Source organism: Electrophorus electricus, chromosome 1 (assembly GCF_013358815.1).
Source record: "Electrophorus electricus isolate fEleEle1 chromosome 1, fEleEle1.pri, whole genome shotgun sequence".
NCBI lineage: Eukaryota > Metazoa > Chordata > Actinopteri > Gymnotiformes > Gymnotidae > Electrophorus > Electrophorus electricus.
This window is the reverse complement of record NC_049535.1, coordinates 13,493,548-13,512,859: the sequence shown is the minus strand read 5'-3', so window position 1 is coordinate 13,512,859 and position 19,312 is coordinate 13,493,548. Positions and strand designations below refer to the sequence as shown.

The 19,312-nt window shown below is 39.0% G+C and overlaps 2 protein-coding genes across 7 annotated transcripts; one reads left to right on the top strand and one right to left on the bottom strand.

Moving 5' to 3' along the window:
* Window positions 1–1,088: 1,088 nt before the first annotated feature.
* On the top strand, window positions 1,089–17,074 carry dzip1 (DAZ interacting zinc finger protein 1). 6 transcript variants are annotated; one of them, XM_027014498.2, is made up of 19 exons: window positions 1,719–1,841; window positions 2,016–2,072; window positions 2,690–2,837; window positions 3,104–3,709; window positions 4,869–4,953; window positions 5,055–5,179; window positions 5,399–5,557; window positions 5,745–5,882; window positions 5,957–6,019; window positions 6,130–6,258; window positions 6,586–6,634; window positions 6,736–6,774; window positions 8,177–8,328; window positions 8,422–8,608; window positions 9,085–9,250; window positions 9,424–9,776; window positions 13,501–13,640; window positions 14,234–14,402; window positions 15,360–17,074. In XM_027014498.2, the coding sequence occupies exons 3-19, from the start codon at window positions 2,835–2,837 to the stop codon at window positions 15,425–15,427; spliced, it is 2,631 nt and encodes an 876-aa protein (XP_026870299.2). In that variant the 5' UTR covers window positions 1,719–1,841; window positions 2,016–2,072; window positions 2,690–2,834; the 3' UTR covers window positions 15,428–17,074. The 6 variants fall into 6 exon arrangements, with proteins under 6 accessions (XP_035388223.1, XP_026870299.2, XP_026870291.2 ...); XM_027014490.2 differs by having other exon boundaries at window positions 2,013–2,072; XM_027014534.2 differs by adding an exon at window positions 7,746–7,808 and having other exon boundaries at window positions 1,719–2,072.
* Window positions 17,075–17,176: 102 nt separating this feature from the next.
* Window positions 17,177–19,122, bottom strand: si:ch211-181l5.2 (claudin-10). The gene is made up of 5 exons (XM_027014478.2): window positions 18,795–19,122; window positions 18,448–18,609; window positions 18,289–18,370; window positions 17,928–18,035; window positions 17,177–17,752 (listed from the first exon to the last, which is right to left on the bottom strand). The coding sequence occupies exons 1-5, from the start codon at window positions 19,021–19,023 to the stop codon at window positions 17,506–17,508; spliced, it is 828 nt and encodes a 275-aa protein (XP_026870279.2). The 5' UTR covers window positions 19,024–19,122; the 3' UTR covers window positions 17,177–17,505.
* Between the last annotated feature and the right edge of the window lie 190 nt (window positions 19,123–19,312).

Genomic DNA, 19,312 nt, shown 5'->3' with positions numbered 1-19,312 from the left:
TATCAGTAGATGGGGTGAAATGCAATATTGGAATTTTGTAGTGGATGTAAATCCAGATGGAACTGGTGGCACTGAACAAAGTGGTTAACTATTGTATTATACTTGTTCTGTACAAAAACTGAAAAAAAGCCTTTTTGCACTGTGTAAAGATTCCCTTTCCGTTACTTCGATATCCGTTCCTAAGTAGGTTAACCTAACATTGCTGGGTTGGATAAGGTTTGGGTTTTGTGTCCTGCAAATGCTGGTAAGATATCTACAGTAGCTATATGATGAACTATGAATGCAGCCGTACAGCTTTTTGTTTGAATTCTCAGAACTTTGTGACCTCTTAACTCCTAATTGGCAAAACGCATGTGTCCGTCTTTTGTTCAGCAAGGGGGCTTGTCCTAACTTGATGTTTGGAAGGCAAAGTAACTTGAGAGGCCGTTAGCTTGTTTAGTAGCTTGTTTGGCTGGTAGAAATAGATGTAATTTATGCAGTTATACCCGCTTACCAAGTAAACCAGTTAACTTGTCTGAGCCAGCTAACTAGCAAACTTATTTTGTAAAACAGAAAGCAGCTATGATACATAGCAGGTATAGTCAATAAATGGGGGGGGGGGGGGGGGGGGGGAAGAGAGAGAGAGAGAGAGAGAGAGAGAGAGAGAGAGAGAGAGAGAGAGAGAGAGAGAGAGAGAGAGAGAGAGAGAGAGACTTTAGCTAGCTTAGCTGCTTAGGTTACCCTATGCGAAATAGAAACATACTGGCTGTCAGATACTAAAAGTATCTAACCTTAAAGCTGTGTATATTTTTGATCTTAGTCTTGACTGTTAGGTCAACTCTTGCCAGGTCTCGGCTTTCTAGAGAATGTTTTACCAACTGTCAATCGTAGTTTTATACTTGAAACACGAATTTCTGTTTGTCCATTTTGCCAGCAATACAACGATGACTTTAATTCTCTTTTCTTTTTAGCGTTAGCGAAGAGCTAGCAATCTAGGACACGCGTTTTTGTTTCCATGGAGACTGACGGGACGCCCTGATTTGGTGTTGTCACAAGTAAGGGGGAAGAACCTCGGAGAGTCGTTCCTGTAGTTCTGTAGGCTCGTGAAAACGCAAGATGGTAAGAGGACAGTGAACCAGCAATATAAGGTGGATTACTGTCAACAATAAAATTTGACGTTTACATTGATCGCTTTCTCTTTTGTTGTATAATCATTGTGGTTATCATTTTCTGTAAAGTTAGCTATATTGTTTCTCTTTTTCAGTATTTTTCAAAATTTCCTTTCACCTCTAAATAGCTTAAACTCAAATCATAATGGCCACTCTACGTGACAGAATGTTTTTTACATTGACATTTAATATTTTGTATTACTAGGTAGTACAAAATATAGCCGGTCTCCCAATATGCCACTCGGCGGCGCTACAGACCAAAAAAGTCTGTACATTCACGGTACATACTTCGCTGATCGTTGAAAGTAGATGTGCCAAAGCAACAGAATAACAGAATTCCAACCACCTCAATTTAGCACACGTTTGACATGTTTTAAAAAGACATTCCAATTAACCGTGCATTTTAATATAATATTATTATAATAATTCCTTGTGGTTACAGTTTTAACATCACCATAAAACCCTGACAATTAAAGAAACAGAACAGAAATGCGGTTTGTTCACAAACACTCAATTCTTTACACTTACTTCTTAACATGCAGCCTGAGGCTCCCCTCCCCCTCACCTTCTTGATGCAGTAATGAGCAGCTTTTGGAACTTGCGAGCCCTGATCTACGTCACGTCGGTCTGCATCTTGGACGCGTTTTCCCTAAGTAACTTGTCTGTTAGCTAGCTAGCTAATTAGCTTGCTAGGTAAGGATTTTTTGTCGTTATTTGCAACGTTATGCTAGTTGTGTAATCATAATTTTAGTTTTAAACTGAAACGATATATTAAATCGGTATTTGTTCTGTACAAAAACTGAAAAAAGCCTTTTTGCACTGTGTAAAGATTCCCTTTCCGTTACTTCGATATCCGTTCCTAAGTAGGTTAACCTAACAACGCTGGGTTGGATAAGGTTTGGGTTTTGTGCCCTGCAAATGCTGGTAAGATATCTACAGTAGCTATATGATGAACTATGAATGCAGCCGTACAGCTTTTTGTTTGAATTCTCAGAACTTTGTGACCTCTTAACTCCTAATTGGCAAAACGCATGTGTCCGTCTTTTGTTCAGCAAGGGGGCTTGTCCTAACTTGATGTTTGGAAGGCAAAGTAACTTGAGAGGCCGTTAGCTTGTTTAGTAGCTTGTTTGGCTGGTAGAAATAGATGTAATTTATGCAGTTATACCCGCTTACCAAGTAAACCAGTTAACTTGTCTGAGCCAGCTAACTAGCAAACTTATTTTGTAAAACAGAAAGCAGCTATGATACATAGCAGGTATAGTCAATAAATGGAGGGGGGGAGACGATAGCTAGCTTAGCTGCTTAGGTTACCCTATGCGAAATAGAAACATACTGGCTGTCAGATACTAAAAGTATCTAACCTTAAAGCTGTGTATATTTTTGATCTTAGTCTTGACTGTTAGGTCAACTCTTGCCAGGTCTCGGCTTTCTAGAGAATGTTTTACCAACTGTCAATCCTAGTTTTATACTTGAAACACGAATTTCTGTTTGTCCATTTTGCCAGCAATACAGCGATGACTTTAATTCTCTTTTCCTTCTAGCGTTAGCGAAGAGCTAGCAATCTAGGACACGCGTTTTTGTTTCCATGGAGACTGACGGGACGCCCTGATTTGGCGTTGTCACAAGTAAGGGGGAAGAACCTCGGAGAGTCGTTCCTGTATTTCTGTAGGCTCGTGAAAACGCAAGATGGTAAGAGGACAGTGAACCAGCAATATAAGGTGGATTACTGTCAACAATAAAATTTGACGTTTACATTGATCGCTTCCTCTTTTGTTGTATAATCATTGTGGTAGATATCTAATTTTGTTTGCTGTGTATGTGCTTGAACCGCTGTGGCTATATTATGCTGAAAAACGTGCTTGAGAGTTAGATACATTTTTTTGTTTATTGAGGCATTTCATTATATTTGGTCGGTTTGTCTGTGTTGATTTCAGCCAGCATTTTTTCTTTTGCAGCCATTTTACAACAATATCTATTACCCGTTGTCATCAGAGCCCCAGGGGGCTCATTCCTCAGCAGGGATACCATCTCTGCTGAGCTCCCCACAGAGCCAGCCATCCTCAGGCGGTCAGGGCCAACCCGATAGTTCTACAATGTCTGGAGCCTTCGGGGGTACTGCTCTCCCCGCCCCCTTCAAGTTCCGTGCCCGCCATGAGAGTGTGGACTGGCGCCGGATCAACGCGGTCGATGTGGACCGTGTAGCCTGTGAGCTGGACTTCCAGATGCTGCAGGAGCATGTGGCGACAGTGGCGTTCTGCAACCTGGAGGGTGAGCGGTGCACCCGCTGCCACAGCCAGGTGGACCCGGCGCTGCTCAAGCTCTTCCGGTTATCCCAGCTCATCGTGGAGTACCTGCTGCACTCGCAAGACTGCCTGGCCATCAGCCTGCAGGTGGCCGAGCAGCGGCTCCAGGCCCAGGCACACGAAGTGGAGCAGCTCACGGAGCAGTTGCGAAAGTGCAGCCAGGATGCCAAGTCTTTAAAGGAAGAGCTCAAGCAGAGAAGGAAGATCATTACCTCTCAGCAAGCCATGATCAGCGCGGGCTTGGCTAATTACCATAAGGTCGGTGTGACTCTTGGGGTGGGCTTGCTGGGGTGTGAATGTATCTTCTTAATGTGATGTGATCCGGTCCCCTCCCCCACATGAAAACTCGGCCCCTATGTTTTATTGTCCCCAGTGCGTGAGGAAGGATGGGGGAAGGGGGTGTTTGTGGAGTGAAAAAGCACATCAAATGCTCTGTGTTAGGTTCTACAGAGAGTGAGATTTCTCTTTTACATTACTCCTGCAGTCTGGACTCTGCTCAGATTTGTTCTGATTATGCACTACATTGTATTTTTGGGCAGGGTTCAGGATTCAGGGTTACAAGCAGATGGTGTCTGCTGGTGACAATGACTTCAGTCTACTTATGAACAGTATTTTAGACAAAGGCACACCCTTCATCCCCACCTTTTAAATTGTTTGCCACCATCATTTCCTGTGCATTTGATTTTTGTACCTTGCTACATTTTTCCTGATGCGGAAATTGAAGAGCTACCTATTGTCATGACTATTAACCATTGCACAGCTGTTGCCAGGGTAACACTCTGTGTTCATGTGAGTGGTTGCTATGTGCTGGGAAGGCTTGGCTAACAGCAACCTTTAAATGTCACCTCCATAACCGTAGTTCCATAATTAATTGGCCTTTGAACAGCATCTTAATCTCATCCACAACTGTTAGTTGTACACAATACTGACTCATTCAAAATGGAGCCAAATATGGAAATTGGTTATGTGTGTGGTGTGTGCTGTACATCTTTGAATTTGTCTTGTCATGAGCACATACATGCGTACACACAGCGTTTAATGTTTGAGCATATCAATGGAAGGGAGGTTAAATTTAAATGCGACAGCTAGGGGGGTGTGCTGATACAGACCGTGGGTGGTGGTGTACAGAGGCACATCATCATCTTGCCTACCGATCTCTCAGAGGTTTCCACACTGTTGAGAGGAGAGGTCCACTGTGTGTTTCCATGGCAACGGCTTTCCTCACTTTATATTTTTCTGCCGTGTGTGGTCTGTGATTGGTAGCTTTATAGTGGTGGTTTGTGACCCTGTTGTCTTTTGGGTTACTTAGAACTTGGATGTTTTACTCCCTGCTACCACTATTTTTTCAGCTTTCATGAATCAGAAGTGTATGCCATCCCCAGTGTTTTAATCCTATTTTAATTTGCTCATCTTCCAGTGCCAACATTGCGAAAAAGCCTTCATGAACGCCTCTTTCTTGCAAAGTCATATGCAACGCAGGCATCCTATGGATTATGACATGAGTGAGTTCCATTGGATTTTCACTATGATCTCAGTGAGTGACTTTACCATATATATGCACTGATTTCATTTAGGTTGATTTATATCCTTATTCTGTTCTCAGAACTGATGACTGATAATCAGAAGAAAGTTCAGACTGTGAAGTTAGCAGAAGAAGTCAATAGGCTACAGGACCAACTAATGCAAATGGAGGCACAACAGAAAGATTACACTGCCGAACGCAATAGAGTTGGGTACACTTTGTATGCTTTAATCAAAACTTAGTTGGCGAAGAGCAATGATACTGCAATAGATGATGATGCCAGATCTTATTCTTCACTAATAAGTAAAGTAATAATTGATCCATCATTATTATTTGGATTATTTTATTTCTTTCTCCTTAGAGGTATGGTTTATAGTCTTTGTGTGTACAGATGTTTAAACCTATTTTATTATCCTGCCATTCAGGAGAAAGATCTGACACAGAAACAGGAGCAGTTTATGAAGCAGTTGGAAGTCTGGAAGGAGGATGAGCGTGTGCGTATGAACCACAGAATTGATGAAGTCAAGCAGGCCTGTCAAAGAGAAATGGACTCACTTCACCAGAGGAACAGAAATCTAGAGAAAGTGAGTTTTCAATACAATAAAAGCCACCATTTGTATGAGTTATCTACCATGGCGAAAGTAATATAGAAAATAATCTGTTCTAAGGCAGGCCCCCAGCAGCTTTTGATTGGGAGTTTACAAAAACTAATTATTCTCAAATTATTAAAAAAAAGATACTAAAAATGCTATATTCCCGTTTGTGTTGGAGGAAGTGCTAAAGCTGCAGCAGAGCAATAAGATACGGGAGAGCACGCAGGCTGCTCAAACACAGGCAAACTTGGCTCAGAACAGTGATGACAAGCACTGGCAGGAGGTTGCACAGCTCCGACAGAAATTCCACAGACAGGTCAGAGTCTGCCAATGGCAACAAATGTGTTTATGACCTGATGTGCATAGTAATGACATTTTTATGTCTTTCAGGAAATGAAGTGGGCTGCAAAGATGCAAAAAATGAAGGAGGAGCACGAGAACGAGAAGGGTCAGGTAGGTTTGAGAGCCGTCTGCCTTTTTGAGCAGCTCTGATTTATTGTACCTCCACAATCTAATATTCTATCCCTTAACATCTGCACATGCTTTGCTTGCTCTCGGCTCAGCTCCAGGCTTCTCTGTCCCAAATGCGCTCCTCTGTGTCTGAAGGGAAGGAAGAGGCATGGAGGCACACGAAGGAGCTGGAGCTCCGGCTGCAGGAGCAGGAGCAGATCATTGCTTACCAGAGCAAGCAGGTCAGCATTGCAGAGCAAAGCAGGAAGCCTGTGGCTTGTTCAGGATTTCCTGTATTGGCCCAGCAGCCTGCCCACAGCCGGCCTTTCATGGAAGAGAGTGTGTCCTGGATCTAATCTGACAAAAAGTTCTCCAGAGACTAATTTGGAGACTTGGAATGCTGTCACTAAATAATCGCATAAAAGGCTGAGGTGTGCTAAAACATGGAAGATAATAGACTGCAAGTGAAGTGAAAGAGAATTTTTCTTCATTTAATTAGCAAAACTTGAACATTACATAATGTTTGGCTGATGAAACTTTGAGCAATGCATGTTCTATTCTGTTTACAGATGAAACAGATCACTTCAAGTCCACCTACTCTAGTAGTGCAACGAGAAGGTATCTGATCATTTTATACAGGGTATATTTACATTTTCAATATCACTATTGACTGCTGCTATTTTAGACCTTTAAATAACATTTCTCTCTTTTTTTTATAGTGTCAACCCCAGAACTTAAAAACAAAGTGGTGGTCAATGGTATGTCACAACACAGTTAAAAAATTGTGTACAAATTCTTCTTTTCCACTTTTGTCTGTCTACTATAGTCTTCCACAGACACTGAATTAGTAATGTCTGTCATCCCTTTGTATCCAGTAACCTATAGATAATAATATCCATAAATATGAATTAATATCCAATCATGATGGGTCTGACTTCCACGTTTTAATCATGGGAACAGACTTAATTTAGTCAGCATGTTAATATGTCAGTACTTTCACTAATATTTGTCTATAATTGTATGCAGAAGTTGGGTAAAAACTATGCTGTATGTCCCTGTCAATTTTTAAACAAGTGGAAACCTTCTGCAATGGGCTCTCAACTTCCAGGAATGAGAAACATAAAGTGTATTGAGCAGCTAAAATTGAAGCTAGATCTATAAGTCTAAAGTATGTGTAGTCCAATACAAATGCAACTGTAGCTCAAAACATAAAGATTATTCCAAAAGATCTCCTAAAAGTAAGAGCTTCTCTCATTTAGCAGACGCCAAATATGTTAGTGTGGATATAGATAATTTGTTACACTGGCTCTGAAGAAGGCAAAAAAAGACTTGCAAATATAGATGATTTTTACCTTAGGCTTGTACAAGTCAGTTCATTTGTAAATCCTTAGTTAGCTATCTAGAAGAGTATAGACTTGATGCTATAAGAATCTTGTAAAATGTCCTTTCTAAACCTTTTCACAAATCCATATAAATATATTTACTTTGAATCTGTTAAAAAAGGAAATTTATTAGGAGTTATGCTTTATGTATTGCAAAAATATTGTGAACAGGTGCCATTCAGAGGCTTATAAATGAAAAAGAGCATACACTTTGCTCTAAATTTTTGCATACAATTGCATGTACGAAACAAAACACTGTAGTAATTTGGGTTTAGGATTAAGATAGACTTTCATGAATTTCACAATCTAATCCTCACTCCTGTTTGAAACCCTTTGTGATGTCCTAGTAAAGCAGTCCAACTTGGTCCATAAATTGGATCCTATAGTGGAGCTGTCAGAGGAGGACAAAGGTAAAAGGAGCAAACCAAAAGAAAGTTGGCTGTGGACATCTGTGGCATGCATGCATGCTCTCTGCATGGACTGTGTCTGTTGTTCAGGTCTTTCTTGCCCAGTCAGTGAGCATGTCAATAAACGCAAGCTCCAGTCAGGAGAGAGACACCAATCCCTGATTAAAAAAACAAAGCAAAAAAAGTCTGGTTCTCAACTCTCATCTTTCCCTTTATGCCATCAGAGTGTTCTGAAGCATGTTCATCTCATAGTAGAAGCATAAGGGGGGAAAAAAAGTTCTTTGCTCTGGTTGTTCATCGTTCATACATCTTCCTCTGAATGGCACATGTTGAGATTGGGCTGCGAGATACATATTGCCTTCTTTTGCCAGATTCCTCAAGTGTCACAGAAGCCCCTTTTGGTATCCAGTCCTGGCAGCAAAAGGCAGACGAGCTGCTCCAGCAGCCAGGCCTCAAGAGGGACATGCGGCTTGTTGTGCAGCAAAGCCTACAGTACAAGCTGCTTAATTTGGGCATCCAACCTGTGAGTTCTCCACTAAACACTACCTGAACTATTTACTGTTCTAGTGCATACATGTAGCATCATTACAAACCTTCTGGCTTTTGTATTGCTCAGGGTGTAAGTGGACTCTCTAAGACAGCGTATAAGAGCGCCATGACAAAGGTGGCGTCTGAAAGACAGCAGAGGCAGACGAAGAACCCAGCGTACCATCAGGTACAGAAGGAGATCAACCAAAGACTAGAGCAGAGGGCTCAGGAAAGAACAATGGTGCTTGCCTCCAAATCCAAACAACCAGCACAAGGTCAGTACACACCTTTTTGGTATAAAAAGGCTTTTATTTTGATTGTTGATAAGCAACTTAAGTTGATTTGTTGTGTTTGTGACATTGCATGTTTAAACAATGGCCATTATTGGTCAGGAAGCCCACAATCACAATACAACCTTTTATCATGTGCTAGTTTGTTCATTGTAAACTGCGTCCTTCTTTGATATCAGAGCAGCAGCCAATATAACAAATATTTGTGCAGCTCTAACCCATATCAGTTGCGGCACAGTACAAACAAGTTCCTTGTACATGCCAGTTAACTTTGCAGTAAGATATGTCTGCACAATATACACATAATTTTAATTTTATTGCCATTTCTCCAGAAAATTGTAATATGCCATGCAACATAGTCAAGTCTGTTACTTGAAGTAACATTAAAAGCTGGTCTGCCTTATTCTGACATTCTGCTTTGGCAAGGCTTAACGTACTGACTGAACACTTTATTCTTTCAGCACTTTCATTAGCTCAGCCCAGGCCACGATCAAGTAGCTTACCGAACACAGTCACCAGAGTAGCATCAGGCCATCCACCCAAACTGCAGCACACACCCCAGCCAGCCCATTGGAGCAAGACTGGCACTCAGACACCCAAGCCAACTATCTCACTCCTGCATCAAAAGTAAGCAGCTTCTCACAGCCTTTTGCCATATGTGCAGGATTTCAATTTATATGAGCTAGCTGACATAGAGATATGGCTCACCCACTCCTCTTTTTTTGTAGGTATAAAAAGACATTTAAAGTTCATTTAAAGTGATTTATTGACATGTTCCACCATCGCCCTTGCTTCAATAGAACCCCTCCATTCAGTTCAGACGAAAACTCCTCAGAGGAAGACGAGTCTGAAGAAAAGTCTCCACAGACTCAGAAACCCTCTCAGGTTAAAGCCCCACAGGTGAACACCACCGCAGTGAAAACTCAGCATCCAAGAGCCCAGCAGCGCACTGCTCCCCAGGCTCTAGCCCCACGTTCCGATGCCCTTCACCAGAGAGTGCAGCAGGCCCCTGTACTCAGTGTGAGCAGAACAGAGGGAACTGAGGTCGAGAGCGAGAGCGAGTGGACTGAAGGCAGTGAGATGGAGGAGCTTGCTTTGGAACGGCTGTCGAAGTTAACGGACCAGAATGGAAATGTGCAGAAAACATTTCACAGTAAGAAGCTTGTTTCCGCCTGTACTGCTTTTCCTCAACTCAGTTTATTACCAAAACTTTTACCAACACTTTTATCTATTTAGATTTGTAAATTCTATTTATTTATTTATTTATTTTTGGTCAAAATAATTGAGAAGGTTTCCCTAATTGATAGGGGAATTTTTCAGTCAGGTTTTTGGATGTACCATTGGCCTGAAGTGGCACTTAAAGTTTTAAACAATTTGACAGGTAATGGAAATTTGGAATTCCTAGGATATCAGCCACACAGGTGACCAGAAATCTGCTCAACCACTTGCTGAACTGGGTTTGCCTCTTTGGCTCAGTATAAGTCTGGTTCATATTAGTGCTAGGCGAGAAAATGATCTCGAAGCATAATTGCGATAAAATGTATGTCTGTGGTTATAAGCTTTTGAAATTTTCACTTCATAAGGACAGCTGTAAGAGCGTATTTATTTCTGCTGTGTGATAGGCTGTTAAATCCTATCACACAGCAGAAATAAACATGACAACAGTCAGTCACTTTTGGCATGCACGTCAAAGTAAATGTCTATTCCCTACCGCCAAGCATTGTTTGGGCTACCAGCTCTGAAATCTAGAAAAATTCAGGTGGAACCAGTGAGTAGCACGAAAGTGAACTTGCGATGTCCTCTAAAGCTGAGGAAATTGTTGACAAAAAACACATCATCAGTTATATGAAAGTGGTTTGGATATCTGTATAGTGATGAAGTACATATTAGTGCAGATGATCTGCAAAATGTTGTTGGTCAGAGCAAATCAAGACAGAAATCGCATCAAAACGTTTCTACAGCGACCACAGTGTGAAAAATGCAGCTTATGTCAGCAGCGCAAGAGGCACTATTCTAAAATGACAAAATACTGAAAAGTGAGTAAAGATGTAACAAACAGTTTCAATGATGTAACAAGTGCAGATATAATAATAATGACTGGTTTATAGTGTTTACAGTTTGCACATTTTTACACAGATCTATAAAACATTTGAGGTGTAAAACTAGTACATAGTATTTTATTTTTTTGTTAAAGTTTTTGTTTAAACTTTTACAAAACATTTACATTACATTGTTTTTGTAAGTAAGCTATATTCTGAAGTTTAACTAATGACCCTTCTGGTCTCCTTAGGCTTCAGTCATTAGCATGATACTGGCTGCATTATAAAATGTATACATCATGATAAGTATTGATATTGATCAATATGGGGAAAGAAATTGTGATATTTTTGCCATATCGTCTAGCCTTAGTTCATATCCTCCTTTTCTACCTTGCCATGTCCCCCCTGGCTTGTTTCTTGTTTCTCTGTGTGCATTATATTATATCTCCATCACATGGTAATATGGTAAGGATAGACTATATCACTCTGAAAACCTTGCCCTTGTGTACTTCACTGCAATTTTTAAACATTTTTCTCTCGCTCTCTCTCTGTGTGTGTGTGTGTGTGTTTTCCCCTTTTAATTATAATTATAATATAATTATAATATATATAATATTTAATTATAATATAATTATGCTTTTTTGACAAGAATTTACCAAAACAAACTTGTAATGTTAATGTAAAAATAGATTTTTTCAAACTAATGTCAAATGTTAATATATAATGTAAAATAGATGGCTGTTAATATATAATGTAAAGTAGATGGCTGTGAATGTTGTAGTGGTAGCTCAGTGGTTAAGGTACTTTACTTGTAATCGGAAGGTTGCTGGTTCAAGCCCCACCACTGCCAAGTTGCCACTGTTGGGCCCCTGAGCAAGGCCTTTAACCCTCAATTGCTCAAGTTGTTCTCAATCACAGTCGTAAGTTGCTTTGGATAAAAGGGTCAGCTAAATGCTGTAGATGAATGTAAAGCTGTAGGGATAGATCTCAGTCAGGCTTGCATATCTGGACACTGCAATATTACTCCATTTCTCTTTGCATAACTGCTCATGCTTTGTCAGGTTTCACAGGGATCAGGCGTGAACAGCCCTTTTGAAGTCCAGCCACAAATTGGACTGAAGTCTAGGCTTTGACTTGGCCACTTCAGAACATTCACCTTGTTTTAAACCGTTTCTGTGTGGCTTTCGATGTTTTCTTCAGGTCATTGTCTTGCTGGAAAACAATTCTTCTCCCAAGTTATAGTTTTTTTGCAGAGTGAATCAGGTTGTCCTCCAGGTTTTCCCTACATTTTGCTGTATTCATTTTACCCTCTATCATCACAAGTCTTCCAGGGACTGATGCTGAGAAACATCCCCACAGCATGCGGCCCCCCACCATGCTTCTTGGTGAGGATGGTGTGTTTTTGTGCTGATATGTAGTGTTTGGTGTCCACTAAACACAATTTCTTGTCTGATGGCCAGTCGACCTTGGAGTCTCCCACATGCCCTTGGGTGAACTGAGTTAATATGGGCTTTCTTCAATCTCCCATAAGACTTTGATTGGTGAAGAACATGGGTAACAGTTGTTGTATGCAGAGTAGCTCCTATCTCAGCTGCTGAAGCTTTTAACTCCTTCAGAGTAGTCATAGGTGTCTTGGTGGCTTCCCTCACTAGTCGTCTTCTTGCATAGGCACTCTGTTTGTGAGGACAGCCTGCTCCAGGCAGATTTACACATGTGCCAAATTCTTAATATTTCTTAATGATGGATTTAACTGAATTCCAAGGGATGTTCAGTGTCTTGGAATTTTTTTTGTATCCATTCCCTGACTTTTCAGTAATCTTTTCTCAGAGTTACGTGGAGTATTCTTTTGTCTTTGTGGTGTATTTGTAGCCAAGAATACTGATTTGACTAGTGACTGGACCTTCCAGACAGAGGTATCTATACTTTAATCACTTGAGACATATTCACTGCACCTGGGTGATCTTCACTTCACTGGTTGTGAGATTACTAGCACCAATTGCCTAGACCCCTGTTGAATTAGGTCAGTCATGTAAAGAGATTGATTGATTGATTATTTATTTATGCAGTCACTTGTTTGACATTTATCTTTTTTTTAATTAGTTGACATTTGTAGAAATCTGTTTTCACTTTGATATTAAATAGGTTTATTTTTTGTAAATTCTTGTCAAAAAACAGCAAATTATGTTGCTCATTTATAAAAGCAATAAAAGGGCAAAACATCCCATGGGGTGAAATATTTTTTATATGCACTGTATGTCGGTCCTTTGCATGTGATTACAGATTCATGACATTTTCCCCAATGCTGACAGTAAGAAATGTATGTATACCTGTGTCAGCTTGAGTGGATTACCGCAATACTCTCTTAGACCGCCAAAGAACTCTTTTTCAGATCTACAAAATCGTTGATTTTAACATTTTATCTTTTTGGTTTTATTTTTTCATCATGATCTTGTCCCTTTTTGTCTTATGAAAATTACTGTTTGATATTTTATAGCTGGATCATGTAGATCAAAAATCAGTATGCTGGTAATCCCAGAAAAATGGCTGAACAGAAGGGAGATGCTTTTTGTGACTTTTGCCCAGAGCTCTGGAAGTCACCTCTGAAAATCTAAAAAAAATAAAAATAAAAATTGATATTCCTGCACTTGATCCTTCAGACACATTTGATAAATATTATGTTTATTAGAATTTTAATATTGTTTAATTTTGAGTTTTTTCCCTGTAAAGCAGTGGGTACATTTGATTTACATTTGTTTTACAAATGTGCTATATAAATCATGCTTATTCTTCTTTTTCATTATTATTAGTTTGATTCAGCCAGTGTTTGTCTGCCAATAGATAATGTAAAGGCACTGACCAAGAATCTGGAGCAGCAGCTTGAAGAAAGAGGCCTGAGAAAGCCAGTAGGGGGTGTAAACACAGTGTCAGAAAAGCCTTCTACAGTCACTAAAACAAATGATGTGGTGCAGGAGCTAAAAGTAAGTAGGTGACATCATTCCCGATCAGAGAGTGGCATAGCTGTTAAGTCCTGGGGTGATTAACAACAGTCAAACACATCAGTTAAATAGTATAACTTGGTGCTATTGGTTTCTTTTCAGGCTTTAGCTGTCACTCACACATTATCATAAACTGGTGATTACAAATTTAGCTATTTTGAAACTAATAAATGGCCAATAAAAGGATTGCATGTTTCCTCTTGAATATGACTAGCCTAAAAGGCATCTGGTGATTTAGTCAGTTGAACGGGCTTAAAATCCTTAAATACTGCTAATCTCTCTGCTTGGCATGATCTAGAACACAAACATAGTGACATCACCTCAGGGACGGTTGTTTATGATATCATACATTGTTCAAGCAGCTTGTTTGTAACAGAGGATTATAAATATATAGGACATAAAATATTTCAGCAGTTTCTGACGAAGGCTTTTAGAAAGCTTAGCCCTGCCTCTATGACACACCATTGATCATTCACTTGTTTTATTAATGTTGATACCTATAGTAGTCTTTGATCTCTCAAAATAAATTGTACACAGCAGAAACTTTAACCATGGCTTTTCTGTTTGTTTTACAGTACACAGATATTAATGGTAGTGATGATGATGACTGGGATATCTCATCTCTGGAGGATATTCCTGCTGCACTCAAACCTAATCCAGCCCTTGTGAGGAAGAGTGCAGACAAGAGTATTGACACCAGCACTAGTGTGTGGGGCACTTCCACAGGCAAAGGACAGAAGCCAGGTATCATAGTATGCTTTACATATTAGGTAATTGCATGAAAATAACCAAAATAATTTAAAATGTTAAATGAAGTTGGAACATTCAGAAGGATAATTAGATTATAATACTTATGTAATTACATGACAGACATTATTGTGATGGTCATTCTTGGTGCCCTAATATTTGAATGACAAATATAAGCCAAAGATACCAAATGTGGTCTTTTATTTTTGGCTTCTATTTAGGTTGCCTGCTAGGCCTGCATGTGCATGTCTTTTGGTATCAGTGTACATATACCAACAGAAAGTCTTGCAAATCATTTCTGAAAGAAAAGCAAGAAATGTTTGCTTACAAAATTTTATTCAACTACTCAAGATGAGCACATCACAATAGACAGTATGGAATTTGCAGACTAAAAGAAAAAACGAGTGGTGAGAACACTGAAAACATCTTTCTGCTTCTTTTCTTGTGTTTGACTCTGAGGATTCAGTAAGATTTTATAACAAGATTTGGAGCATCACTTTTTAGAAACATTTAGAAAACATTTGTATGTTGGCCGGCTAGGTAAAAGATAACAGCAACGTGTTTTTCTTTTACCATCCTGAGTATAGTTAGCGGTATTCTGTAGTGAGTGGTGAGATTAGACTTGCATAGTGCTCCTAAGGAAAACATTCTTAGTTGAGGTATATGTGGGTATAAAAGGTGAAATCAGTCATGGTTATTTACTGTAGGTGGCTCACATCAGCTTGGAAGTGAAGAGACTTTTCTGCGTACCTTAAGGCAACAAAGAGAAATTTGTGAAAATTTTGTTTGCATATTGCTACTAAGTCCCAAGTATGTTAAGTATACCTTCCAGGAGGTATTTCACAATATTATAACATCACAAAATTTTCAACAATACTAAAAGTGTGTGTGTGTGTGTGTGTGTGTGTGTGTGTGTGTGTGTGTGTGTGTGTGTGTGTGTGTGTGTGTTTTCAGGTCTCAATGCAGGCACAGGCAGCAGTATTGTGACTGTTAGTGACTGGGATGACTCGGATGGCATATAAATACAGTAACATGTATTTAAAAAGCAATTGTAAAAATGTAGTACCAAAAACTAATTTTAAAATATAATAAATAGGTTTCTGCATTATAAATAAGTAAAAATGTTCAGTGATTCCTTGCTAATGTACTGTAATTCACATAAAGATATAGCTGTAATAACCTCTAGTAAAGGTACAATCTATTCAGGGACACCAGTGTAGCAAAAGACTTTCATACCTTGTCAGTTTCTTGTTAAAATTTTGTAAAAGTAAATAAATAAATAGTTCATTTTGAACATTGTCATTGAATACTGCACTTTGGAAAAATTATACATGGATTTTTAAGAGAGAATATAGTTTATTTTTTCTAAAGAAACATGTTATGTTTAACACAATAAACCTTTTTTTCAGCAAAAAAATGAATTCCTTGTGGTTGGCCTTAGTTCTTTAGAGCAGAAATTTAAAAGACTGTTTAGGTGATCTCCATTAATAGCAACAGTGAAAAGTTTAGACACCTGATTGACTATTTTTCATAATACTGAAGATGTACAAGTTAAAACCATATGCTTAAATCTATTTAAAATGTATTTATTCATGTTTTTTCTTCAATGCATCCTCAATAAGTACTTTTTTCTATAGCTTAACCTGTAGCTCCAACATTTAGAATTTTGAAATTGTTGGAAGAATATCCCTAGCTGAGTAGCACAAGAAGCGGAAAAATTGCCAAGAAATGTTAACAAGGTGGAGAGTAGCTAGTTTGAAGAATCTTAAAAATAGAACACATTTTTGGTAACTACTTGATACCATATGTGTTATTACATAGTTATGATAACACTAGCATTTTAACATTTACAAAACCAACAAAAACGCGAGTACAGATTTTTGGTTGGTGCTGTATAACGTGAGGTTGAAAGGATTAAAATGCATAGGAGGAATTAAATAGTGCAATATAAACAAAATAAATACTAAAATCCAGCCTCACCTTTTGCATTGCATAGCTTCTTCCCACCCTCTTTGGGCTGGTGTTTCAGTGTTTGAGCACTGGGTAACTAATTGCTTGACTGTGAGTGTTGATGAGGAAAGGCCACACTCTCGCACAAGCATATACACACATGTATAAGTAACCAGTGTACTTTAGTAAAATATGTAGAGATATTCAGAATTCTGTCGGAAATGTCCTGTTTCTCTGGAATCCTTGTATACTTCAATTTGAATATGAATTTATATATATATATAATTCATTGTCAATGGGGGATGGAAAAATGCATTCTGATCTGATGCCTAGGTAGGGTTTTTTTCTTTGTTTTGACTATAGCCCATTTCTACACAATTCAAAAGCTCACCTCTGATGATTACTCATTAGTGACTAGTACAACCAACAATGTTACTATATATAAAGTTATAACATTTGGAATGTATTTTGATTATTAATCTATACTATAAATCTGGATTACATTTGGTCTAGTATATCCCATAAACAAATTAAACACGTAATATTGGTATATGAAGGAACAAACGCATATATAAGTAAACTACAGCAAATGAGTAACTCCAGTGTACTGTACTAAAATATGTAAACAGGATGTTTCAGACAGGGGTGCTTCATTAGAGAAGCACTTTGTTCACACAGCTGATGAAAGACCTCTGTCTGAAAGTTCAGTTTCCCTGTAAACTGTGTACTTTACTACAATATTGAATATCTCTACATCTCTTACTTCAGTACACTGCAGTTACCTGGAATCTTTTATGTTTACACACACACACACACACACACACACACACACACACGAGGATCAATGATGTACATACATTTTATCCCCCATTATATGAGTTGGATTTATCCATTTAATTTTACAAATTGTGACGTATTTGTAGCATATTTGTTCATCCCCCATTAAAGTAAATTCCTGGCTACCCCACTATATAGTGTATTTTGTTTGTTTTTAATTACAAACACAAAATTGAATTTGTACCACTATATCCAGAAAAAGAACATATCAGATTATTCTTTATGCTAGTGGCAGGATATTTTTATAACCATGTCATCCTCTTAACCACCTAGTTTATGCTTTGCCAATGTACTGTTTTTCTGACATATATGATCAGACATATGAATCCATATTCAGAGACACAGGGACTCTGGCTGTCCTGTTGGTGTCAATTCTCTGTGTGTTTTGTGTCCTGCTTCCTTTGTTGTTCCTGCCTGACTGGAATAAAGGGGACATGATGACTCTGGTGTGTTTGGAGGAAGCAGGAATCCTGTAGGTCCCTCTGGTTTGGGCTGTCATGTAGCTGCCTCTGGATGGACTTCTCATATAAACATATGACCAATGCTGGCTCTTATTTGAACTGAAAGGAAGATGGCAAAGTGGCATTATGAAACCTTTCCTGTATGCAGGTTTTATCTTAGTGAATTCTAAGCATCATCAAGAACAACTGTTTTATTAACGTTATATACCTCTTTATCCACAGTATTTAACATAATGAGAATTTTCTTTAAAGAGTGCAGTGACATGGGCCTTACTTTGAGCGAAGTCCCTGTCTCCCAGATAAGTAACACATAACAGCACTTCCAACTATGATCAGGGATGACCCTCCCCAGCCTACAAACACAGCTGCACCTATTTCAAATCTGAACGATTGATTGAGTGATTGAAACCTTTATTGTTCTGAAGGTCATTTGTCTTGCACACAAAGAGCCACAGTAAACATTAAAACACAAATAACATAAAAATTAACACAATCTTAAGTCTCAGATGCTGTAAATAAAATGTGATTCTTGCAATGTCCAGTTCAGAACAGAGTTAATAGAAAAGCTATCAGCTTGTTTCTAGTTTAACATTACAATAGGCCAATATGCAAAATCATATGTAGCAGTTACTTACTTCTGTGCCATGTAGTTTGAATCCACAAATTCTGACCGCGTTTTATGCCCCCACATAGAGTACACTATCATGCCACTGAATCCTGTTCCACAAAAAACATTGCATTAGTGTGCTCATTTCATATAAAAGTAAGGAAAAATAAATGAAGAGGTGTCCAACCTGATGCCATGTAGGTGAGGGCAGCAGCAAATGTTACCCGAGCATTGGCCAGTTCAGAACCCCCAATCTTGGTGCACTTCATTCCAATCAAGGCGAGCACAGCCCCCCAAAAACCCAGGATTACAGAGACAACAGCCAGGGCTCGGCTCACATGCAAGAAAACTTATGAGAGTGTATTGCTTAATAAACCATGCCATAGCATCACAATACAACCTCTTCAACTGCTAAACCTCAATGCTATTTTTTATCTCAAGTCAAGTTTAATTTAAGTCTTTTTTTCTGATGAATGAACACCTTGTTATATTTTGTAAAGAATAGCTTGGGATAAGACAACAGATAACCCTTACCTGGTAGAGCCATCATGGAGGCGTAGTATTTGCAATCTGATGCACCGGTGGTGTCAGAGACGCAATCCATCCACAGGTTGGAGAAAAAATTAATTGTGGTGAGAACATCTTCGCTCACCTCGGAGAAATTCCAGTATTCCGTGGCCAAAGTTGAACAGTTCAGGATCCAGCCATAAAGACAACCCACAAAACAGCCAATCTCCATATACATCATCAATGTGTGATTCATGTTGCTGGCTTTGTATTAAAGGGTTTACAAACTTAAAATTAATTAAATATGTCAGACAAAAATGCATGGAATCTGCCAACAGAACTGAAATCAGTACAAGAAAAAAGACTATGGTGTTATCTGACTCTTTCTACTCATTCTGTGGCCTGAAACACGTAACTTGCTGTGGTTCTGCTCTGTAAACACCTTCCTATCCATGGAGGTATACCCACCTGGACATTCTGGTGCGGGCAGTTTCTAATTACTGCTGTACTCAGTGACTCATTTACTGTAGTGGAAGCATATCACC